Below are 11,198 nucleotides of genomic sequence, written 5' to 3'. Positions count from 1 at the left end.
TATATATATATATATACACACACACACACACACACACACATATACTAGCTTAAAAGCCGCCCTGTCCAGCAAAGATATTCTGCACATTTAAACTCATTTAAATATAAAGAGCATAGCAACTCCACATCCCTGGCCAGCCACATACACCATCTAACTAATAGGAAAATACAATATAAGACATCCTGGGTTATAATAGATTCAGGCATCCCATATCAGGGCCAGCACTCCACATGTGGACTCTGCCTAAAGGAGGCCCTCTAGATATTAACTCCACTCCAACAAAACAAAGCATTCACAACTTGCAAACACAAATTTTTTTTGCACATTTAAATTTTTCCATAAGTCCAAGAGTAAACTTATCCCTCACACGTAACACTTATTTGCATATCTCCATGGTTGTTATAATATATCTATGTCTATCCCTTCATTATCCTCTCCATTACCATTAGTACCTTAGAAGATAAATGTTAATTCTTTTCTTTGACCTGTGGGTTTTATTTAATCTCCTAAACTTTAAACCTTAACATCTTGGATCTCCAAATCTTAAATTGTAACTTTTATTCCTAAACAATTAAATATTTAACTGGTTTCTCCATTCATGCCTGCTTCTCCATTCATCCTTAAATGTATTCATAGATAGGAATATATCTATAACTACTGAACACAACCAACTGGAACTTCATCTCTTCAACAGACACAAATATTCACTGCTTGACCTCTTGCCCCAACCCTAAACTTGAGGGATAGTGCTGGCATCTTATCTATTATTCTCTTTATTTCTTTTCCTCTTTATTTTTTATCCTCCATTTTCTTCCTCCTCTCTTCTTTTACCTGTACCCTTATTTTTACAATTTATTCTTATTTTTATTTCTACTTTTTATATTTCTTTTATTTTCATTTTATATATATTTTTTACTCTATATTTTTATATTTCTCTCTTTATTTTTAGTCTTCTAAGGAATCCTTGCTAATACCCTGTCACTTACCTTCCTCCACTCTCTGTCCCCACAGGCTACCCTGTTTCTTTCTTTCTCCTCATTAACCTCTCTTTCCCTTTCTTTCTCTCACATTGCTATGGCCCTCTTCTTCCGGCTCATCCCCACAATGTATTACTATAATAATCCCTAACATATTGTTGAGACTTTCTCCTTATATGATAGTGATTAACCAGTGACATTTTTGGATTATTTAACCTCTAATGAGGACTCCACATCCTTGAATTGGCTAGAGAATCAGGCACTGTTTGGCACTAAATTCAAAATCATGGTATCAAATTAACCAGCATTACTTTTGCTGATCTAGTAGAGGTGATACAATTTTATTGCTCAATGGAATTTTTTCCTATCATGCTTGTATTAATTTTGTGACTATTCTGTGGCACAGAAGTATTTTTGACTTCTATTTTTGCAGACATCGATTTGCAAATTCCCTTCAAATAAAATTTTAAAAAAGTTAAAGCATCGATTTCAACCGTCTTGAAGAGCCTGTGAAAGCCATGGACATAGCCACTTCTTGCAGATCAAGTAAAGAAAAAAAGAAAAGAAATAACTTTGGCAAACTTCGATTGAAACGTAGTTCCATAACTTCTCTTTCTACTATAGGCACAAAAACTAGTCGATTACATTGACAAGTGGTCAACTGGTACTTATCGATTCCGAGAGTGTGAGAGGCAAAGTTGATATCAGCGGAATTTGAACATAAAGCCAGAAGAAATACTGCTAAGTATTTTATCCGATGTGCTAATGATAGTGCTAGTTCGCTACCTTACGCAGTTTCATTATTTTGAATTAAATTTTTATACTGAATAAAAATTATATGGTTACTATTTTGCTTTTGCACCGCTTGTAACTCTCTAATGAAGGGAAAACGCACAAAGAAAACAAAAATGGCTGGCGACGAATGTTTAGGGCAAACACTGAATGTGTTAAATGTTATTTCCCGGAGCCCAGAGAACTTCTTAGAGTGAGTATAAATATAGATTGTTGAAAATATTCATATAAATCGATAATTTTATTGTCATTTAAGAGAAATAGAATACAATTCCTTGTATTCTAATAACATGTGTTATACGGTCCTGAAAAACACGTGGGTTTTTTCAGTTTTATTTATGGACACGTCTCTTGGAGACGATAGCGAAATCGCCTTGACGGAGAGTTGTGTTATTAAAGCTTTATTGACAATGGAATGTCACTAGCAGTCATCCTGCCTGCTAGAGCATAGCAGTCAAATATTTCTCAAACTACGCTCTTATCTTCTTAAAAGAAAGGAAGTACACTTTTGATAATATAATCATAGTTATCCCTAAAACGGCAGTATAGCCACGGTTTCAAATCCGTTTATCCTTTGGTTGATCAGAGTTGGCCTTGTGCTAAACAGTAATGGTTAGTTAATCAGATCGCCCCCATTACTAGACTAGTACTTTATTTTATCGATCCCGGAAGGATAAAAGACAAAATTAACCTCAGCAGGATTTTAGTTCAGAAAGAAAAGAGGGATACAAAACCTGCACTGCTCGAACGATTCCGCCAGCTTGCAAACATGATGTAGCTTTACTTGCTTTTCTTTTTTTTTTCACTCGCCCGGTTTGGGGGAATGGATAGGGCTCATGCTCTTCGCAGACCCTTAAAAAAACTGGACGAAATGGTTAGCGTAGGACCTGGAGTTCTTAGACACAACTTAGGGTGATATGAGAGAGAGACAAGGGAGTCTGGAATGTGTTAGTGAATGGCGGGGGCATGAAAACAACGAGTTCTAGTAGTGGTAGAAAAAGCAGAGAGAGGAAACAGCATTCGTGTGGGCCAGATACTGGAGTGTGACTATAAGGGATTTTATGGCGGAATTCTGGTTTAATCACCTCATATTCTCTCATAACTTTTTTTTTTTTTTGGGGAATTTTCAGAAAAATTTTGCGAATTTGTTCTACACACGAGAATTCATACGACTATGCAAAAAAAAAAAATTATTTTTTTAACGCCCCCACCCATCAATCCTAAAATTTCCGCTCTTTCTCGGAATTTTTTTTAATAATCAGGGGGTTATATTGGGTGCTTAAACCAGAATTCCTCACTTGAGGCCCACAAAGTAGAATATCAATAATTGTTAGGGACTGAAGTATTTTCTGTCCATGAAGAGAGAGGGGCCAGTTGCAGGAATGCAGTCTTAGCTAAGTTTAGGATGTAGCTAAGTCTAGTGATGGAAGGGGTGGGGCTAACATTTGGAGGGATCATGAGAGCTGTAGTTGAATGTTGCACATGCTTAAATAGGAGTGGAGATGATAATGTTTTCTAGGTATGTTTTGTGCTTATGTCTTGCTTCGTTGGCATTTGGTTAAGAAGTTTGCTAGATTCAGTCCCACTGCATGAGACCTTTGGTAGGTGTCTTCAGCTATAATCCCAGGTTGGATCCCATGATGGTCAGTCTGGGATTATGAATCAGTGAGTGGATTTGGTAGATGTAAGCTGAAAGAAGCACGTGTGTGTATGATATGCAGGTGTTATTCAAATCTTTTTACTTCCGACATATGTTTCAAAGAAAACACTGGTATTATTCCAGAAAGAATAAAATGGTGTAAAACAATACAGTCTTCTCATCAGAGAAAGAAAGAAACCAAACACATCAATAAGACATTTTAACAGAATGTTGCACATGCTTAAATATGAGTTAAAATGGCTTATTGATATGTTTGGTTTCTTTCTTTCCCTGATGAGAAGATTGCATTGTTTTATACCATTTTATTCCTTCTGGAATACCAATGTTTTCTTCGAAACATATGTCGGAAGTAAAAGGATTTGAATAACACCTGTATTTAACTTCATTTATTTATCCATATTATACAAAAACATTTCAGCCAAACCTGGAGTTTCTACCTTTAATATATATATATATATATATATATATATATATATAAATGTGTGTTTTTTTCCAAATAACACAGAAAAAAAAAAAATAGTTACCAAGATAGCAAAAATTCACACAAGTACTAAGGATGTAACAGCCTTATAAAGGTAGAAACTCCAGGTTTAGGTGAAATGTTTTTCTATTATAAATATATATATATATATATATATAAAGAACATGAGGGGTTTAGTTCACTGATGATCTAAACAAATAGATATGCTAAGTAAGTGCTATAATTGGTCATCTGTTAGGTCCCAATTTCACAGCTGAGGCTAGAGCTAGGGATCTGTATTAGGCTTTCGTGTTAGCAGGTATATATTAGAGGAAAAATACAACAAAAATCAAAGCAGGACAAGTATCTCAAATCATTTATAATAATCTAATTAGGGTAAGGTTAATTTGAAATCTTACAGATGTTTCTGGGATATCCCAAGTGATAGGCTAGCATGTCTGTACACTGGATATTCCATCATCAGAGACAAAGTGAGTATGTATGAAAGTTCTAGACAGGGAAATTCACAGTTTATAAGGAATAAAATAGAAGAATAAAGAATAAAAGTATATAGAAGAATACAGACGGGATAATAAAGTTCACAGTTCTTCATTTTCCAGAGGGTATGGAGGTTGGTCTGCTCTTCCGTGAAGGTATAGGCCCTTAGGTGTAATCCCAGGTGAATCCAGACAGAGATAAGATGCCAGTATTATTCTTAGTAAGTGTTGGTTTGAGGTGAGAGGTCAAGCGTTAAGGTTTTGGCAAAGTGGAGGAGGAAGATATTTATTAAATAGATGAAATCTAGGTTAAGTGTGGTCAGTGTTCAGTAGGGATAGCTAAAAATAGATGCTTAGCTTAAGCGGGTATATATAGGAAAAACCTACAATTAAATGGATAAAGGATACAAATTAAAGAATTAAAATTAGAAGTTTAATTAAAAATTAAGAAAATTAAAGCTAACTAGCTTTTAAGATACTTATGTTGATAGAGAAGAAAAGGAAAAGAAAAATCGTATGTATATTGTTACAACTGTGGATGCATACAGGCATTTGTTATGTGTGTTGATTTTGCTTGCATTTTGACCTATAGAAGAATCTAAAGATGTGATAGAACTTATGCTTATATGTAGAGAATGCTTTGTGTTGTTTATTGAGTAATTGCAGTAAATTATGAATTAATATTTGGAGGGCTTCTTTCAGACAGAGTCCACATGTGGAGTGCTGGCCTTGATATGGGACACCAGAATCTACTATGGCCCAGGATATCCCATATGGTACTTTCCTATTTATCAGATGATGAATGTGATTGGCTAGGGACATGGATTTACTATGTACTTCATATTTAGATGAGTTTAGATGTGCAGAATATCTCTGTTTAAAATTAATAGTAGACCCGATGTAGTAGCTAGTAGAATTATGCAATATGTTATGGACAATGCATTTGTATACTACGTTAAACCTTCTGCAGTGGGCTTGCAGTGGGCATTCAGTCCTGGACCCGCAGTTGCAACTATCTGTCAAATGTGGGTTAGTTGTGGAAAGGGATGATGCTATACTATTTATGGACAAGTTAAAGTTTAGTGTGGTATTAGGGGGATTGGCTTGTATTATTATCGCTGTTATTATTATTGTTATTACTATTGTTATTAATGGTAGTAGTAATAGTAGTATTAGTAATAGTGGTAGTACTGTTATGGGTGTGGTATATGCTGTCATGTTCGGTGTTAGTGGTTTCACTGTCTTGACCTATGATATGATTACATATATTTAGGTAGTAGGAATTAAATTTATGCTTACTGGATGAGGTAACAATACTCATCCAATAAGTGTAAACTTAATTCTTACTACCTTGTGAGTGGAAACTGAAAGAAGCCTGTCATGTGTGTGTGTGTGTGTGTTTGTCCCACCACTACTTGACGACCAGTGCTGGTGTGTTTATGTTTCCATAGCTTAGTGGTTTGGCAAAAAAAAACTGATAGAATAAGTACCAGGCTTTGACTAAAAATTCTTCAAGCCTGTGCCCCAGCATGGCCACAGTCTAAAGACTAAAACATGTAAAAGAAAAATACATGCATACATATGATATGTGTGTGTTTGTGCCCCTTTGTCTTGACATTGGATAGTTGTAAATGAGCATTGCCGGTATACAAGTGGTATCATTATTTTCCAGCCTTCTATGTACATGTCCAGTCATAGGGAAATACTACCTTCCTTGGAAACACGTGAGGGTTAACCATAGGAAGGGCATCCAACTATAAAAAAATCTACCTCAATAAATTCTGTCTGACCCATGCTAGCATGGAAAAGAGAACATTAAAACAATGATTATGATATTATTGAATCAACCCTTTCATCAACATTTAACATCCATCTTCCATGCTGGCATGGGTTGGACAACTTAACAAGAACTGGAATCACACCAGGTTCCATAGTTTATTTTGGCTTGGTCTCTATAACTGGATGGCCTTCCTAACACCCTTCCTTTCACATTTTGCTATTATTACTGCAACATATATTATATAAATTTGCTCAAAACTGTTTAAATTTTGTTGTGCCTGGGGAGAGTCATATTGTCTTAATGGCCTCATTATTTAACACACTCACCGATTCGATTTCCACTCATTTATTATCTATATTTTTTCTTCTAAAATTTTAATAGCTTTGGCAACTTTGTCAGTGGATGTTGATTCTGTCTGTTATTTTGTGCTGGTGTGTTTATGTCTCCACTGAATAATGACAAAAGTTGCAAAAGCAATGGAAATTTTAGAAGGAAAAATAATAAATGAGTGAAAATCGAACCTGTGTGTTAGATAATAAGACACAACATAATTTGCTCCAACACACAAGTTCACACAAAGTATTTTGCAAACCAGATCCAAAAACGAAGCTGTATAAATTTGGTATTCTGAAAATAAAATGTAATATTTATTGCTTTTATCTTTTCACAGTGTTCATAAAAAGAATGCTGAATGTTTAAAGGAAACTACGAAAAAGCTGTATGATTTGACTTTCCAAAAACTTCCTGTCAAAAAGGCTGTTTCTCAATTAATTGTGGACAGTTTTGAAAATGAGCAAGTTTGGGAAGAACTTGAGTTGTACAACAGTGCAGTGATATCTGAATTCATCACTGATTTGTCTCATCTAATTGCTGGGAAGGAGCGGATATCTTTTAAAACTTCTAAATCATTACTTGACAAGAATGATGACAGTGATGACGATGTTGATGATAGTAATGGTGATGATGAAGCCTCGGATGATGCAGAAGAAAAAGAGGTAGAGGAAGAACCATTGGCTGAAAATTCAGAAGACAAAGAGGGTGATGGTGATGACAATGAGGATGATGATGATGATGATGATGAAAGTGACAAAGAACTGGAGAAGATAAAGTCAAACTTGAAAAAATATGAACAACTTTCTGGAACTAAGCAAATAGATTCTGATATCGGTACTGATTCTGAGGGTGATCCCAATGACTTGGCTACAGAATTCCAGGAAGATGTTTCAGATGGGGAAGATTCCAAAGACTCAGAACCAAACCAACAGGATGAAGGTAAGCCAAAGAAGAATAAAACTAAATCATCAGTTGTGGACGACAATTTCTTCAAACTCTCTGAAATGGAAACATTTCTCAACCAACAAGATGCTCTTGAAGCAAGGAAGATGAAACATGGTGATATGGCAGAAGATGAAGAGGATGATATTGATGTCTTTCAAGACATTGGATCAGATGAAGAGGTAAGAATACTTTTATTCTTTTTGAATTCAATTACAGGTACATCTCTTTTTTTTCCTAATATCTTTAGTTCCAATGCCTTGATGAATAACTATTTTGCTGGACCATCCATGGTCATGTAATAATGGTTTTAGATTTTGACACAAGGCCAGCAGGATTGGGGAAGTTGATTATATCAGCCTCAGTATTCCTTTCTACTATAAGCACAAGGCCTAAAATTTTGGTGGAGGGGGCTAGTCGACCCCAGTGCTTGACTGATACTTATTTCATCAACCCCAATATGACGAAAGGTAAAGTCAACCTTGGCAGAATTTGAACTCAGAAAGCAAAGACAGACGAAATGCTGCAAAGTATTTTGCCTGGTATGTTAATGATTCTGTCAACTCCCCACCTTATGGTCATGTAATAATAATTCATCAACACACTTCTAACCTACTAATTGTATACCCGCTATACATCCAAAGTACCATGAACTGCTAGAAACTTAAATTACACAAATACAGAGTTTTATATCTGAATTTAACTGAAATAAAAGTAGTTGTGCATTACATTATTACATTAGTGCATTTATTAATTACTGTACTTATAAAGAAGGCTGTAACATTTCTGCTCAAGATGGCAAAGTTTAGAATTTTAATGGATTTTATTACAGAGGTTTTGAAGTTGAGGATCATCGGGATTACTGTCTGTTTTGTAGTTGACTCTTTCATCTTGTATTTCAAATATAGTAAGAGGAACAGCTGGGGTGCTTGAAGCTGAAGCTTCAAAGCACACCCTCTCTTTGACTATCTTTTTAAACATTTTATCTCAGCAAAATTGCTTCATGTAGATTGTTTTTTTTTTTTGTCCCTGTGTAATTTTCAGGCATCAAATGAAAATTCATTAGTTCTTGTTGCATAACAATTTCAGGAAGATTCTATAACATTTGAATCTTTTAAGCCATTTGTCACTGTAAGCACAGTAATGTTCTAATTTGAGTTAATTATGAAATCACTTAACCTGTTCCATTATCAAGCTACCAGACAAGTCCACTCCATCACTCTGATCCTATTGAAACCATTCAATCATTATTTGACCATGATCTGTACTCGTACCATGTTTTAGTTTTTTTAATAGTATTTTTTTTTTGTTTTTTGTTTTTTTAATCATAGATGCAGGTGTAACTGTATTGGTAAGAAGTTTGCTTCGCAACCACATGGTTCCAGTTTTGCCTCAAATTTCTTTTTCCCCCACCCTATAGGTACATGTACTTGAGAAAAATGTATTGAGTAATTCTTAAGTTTAGTGTTACACTGGATATATATATAACTTGACATAAGAATAAACCTTTACATATATAGATAGGTAGATAAATAGATATGTATGTATAAATATATAAATATAATTTCTTTTTGATTTGTTCATCATCCTTCTTCCTCTTTCAGGAAAATGTAAAAGATTTGAAATTCAAGGATTTCTTTAGAGGTCCCACGGAAACACTTAATCAAAAGAAAGTGAAGTTTGCTGATATTGATGACAATGATGACCAAAATGATGAGTAAGTCTCTTGTCAGTTTTTTTTTTATCTTATAATGTGATACTTTGGGTGGGTGAGGTGTGATGTGATCAGAAATTCTCACTTAAATCTCACATGTTTATGAAAGTATACACATACATGGATACATACATATACACATGCTTAGATGTAGGCATAGTTGTATGTCTGTGTGCTCAAGAAGTATGCTTCTCAACCACACTGCTAAGTTGCTAATGTGTCTTGAATGGCACAACAATGCACTCTAATAACAACAATGGATTATAATAACTGTTATCATTTAATCATTCATAATCTGATATGATATTTCAGAATAAAAATTCCTTCTTCAGATATCCCTAAGAATTGATGGAGTTGCTGCTATAATCAGTTTTCCAATGGCTTTTTTTTTTTCGGAAGCGTCTCATCAGTGGTCTCATGAAGTTCCTTCCGGAATTCCTCAAACTATGGATGATTAAATTACAACAGTTATTATAGTCCATTGTTATTATTATTGTGCATTGTTGCGCCATTCAAAACACTTTATTCTTTATAAGCAATGCAATGTTGTACGATGCAATCAACCCATCATTCTCCTGTTTACTAGTTTCCTGGAGTAGCGTGTTGAATGTTTGTATTTACTTTTTGAAAGAGGAGCTCAGTTGTAAAAAGTATGATAACGGCTTATCCTTCTCAGAATGCTTTGCATCAAAGTGATACTTCAAGCGTGAAGGTTTCATTGCTTCATTGGTCAATGTTTGATGGCAAAAAAGCTCATTAATAACTGACAGTTCTGAGGAGAGGAAATAAATCCAAATGACAAATAATCACTACTGTACTGTCGACAAATTTTCTTAATTGAAGATATCAGTAAAGTGAAAATGTGAAAACGAATTTCTACAGATGGTGTCAGAAAAGCAGTATGGTATTCCCAAATAGAAGCCAATAGAGCAGAGTCAGATGACAGGTCTTTACTGGAGCAAATACGGATCTAGTTCGTTTGGCTGCCAGTATTTCAAAAATTAAAGTTTATCAAAAATTTTTAAATTTGGCACATTAATGTACCTTCCCAAGCTAAATTGCTGGAGTTATTCAACTTTTCCCAGAAAAATGTTTTTAAAAAGTTGTAGAGGTTTAAAGTTTGATCGTTTTCACCCAGTCAAGAAACACGATTTCAAAGCTGTCATTTTGTGCATGACTGCACATTTTGTCAATGACCTGAAAATAGCATTTGTGTTTTGATATGAAACCACAGAATTACACATGACATATAACCCCTCATAAATTTTTTTCTTTGGATTTTCAGGAAATTTTTGCAAATTTGAATTCTACACGCGGGACTTCATACGATTATGCCAAAAGAAAAAATTTGTAGTAGAGTGTGATTTAAGGCCTAGGCCTATTTGGCTGCTATTTTTAGCACGCATGACAACCATCTCAATGACTGCAACAAAAATATTCAATTGATAAACAAGTCCATGTTTTTAATACAAAGGAATGTCTCATGCAAATAGTCAAATCGATAAAAGTGCATCCTTATTCTAGGCATGCCTAGATATCAGTAAATGCAGACTTAATTTCTAAAAATTCATTGCCAGCCACAAAATGTTCATATTGCTCACCATTTTCTAGAAATTCGCCCACTTGGAAGTTGAAATTGCCCACCAGTGGGTGATATTGCCCGCTTTGGGAAGCTATGGTCTAAACTGACTCTCTCCCTAATTAATTGGGCTATGACCCTCTCCGTGACTTTCATTACCTGTCCAACAACTTGATACCTCTGTAATTATTTGTATCTAATGCATCACCTTTACTTTTGTAGCAGTTGACTATAGTGCTGCTACAACAGTCATTGGGTATGACTCCTTCATGTATCACCTGATTGACTATATGAGTGACTAGATTATAACCAACACCGCCAGATATTTTAAGCATCTCTGCTGTGATTCCTGATGGGCGAGGGGCTTTCCCTGTCTTCATACTCTTAATCGCTTTATCTACCAAGGTACTGTCAATTCGGATAGCTAGTCCCTCTGTTGGGTCGACATTCAACAAACTTTCTTT

The 11,198-nt window shown here is 34.9% G+C and overlaps 1 protein-coding gene across 1 annotated transcript in view; it reads left to right on the top strand.

The window, feature by feature from the left end:
- Positions 1 to 1,846: 1,846 nt before the first annotated feature.
- The window catches only part of LOC106873785 (U3 small nucleolar ribonucleoprotein protein MPP10), a 34,108-nt gene continuing 24,756 nt past the window's right edge, over positions 1,847 to 11,198 (top strand). Inside the window, exons 1-3 of the mRNA XM_014921293.2 lie at positions 1,847 to 1,962; positions 6,837 to 7,623; positions 9,046 to 9,158. Of these exons, the coding sequence (XP_014776779.2) occupies positions 1,856 to 1,962; positions 6,837 to 7,623; positions 9,046 to 9,158 (1,007 nt within the window). The 5' untranslated portion in view covers positions 1,847 to 1,855. The remainder of the gene's footprint in view (positions 1,963 to 6,836; positions 7,624 to 9,045; positions 9,159 to 11,198) is intronic.

Source organism: Octopus bimaculoides, chromosome 23 (assembly GCF_001194135.2).
Source record: "Octopus bimaculoides isolate UCB-OBI-ISO-001 chromosome 23, ASM119413v2, whole genome shotgun sequence".
Classification (NCBI taxonomy): Eukaryota; Metazoa; Mollusca; class Cephalopoda; order Octopoda; family Octopodidae; genus Octopus; species Octopus bimaculoides.
Note: the sequence above shows the minus strand (reverse complement) of the source record. Positions and strands in the feature narration are given on the sequence as shown.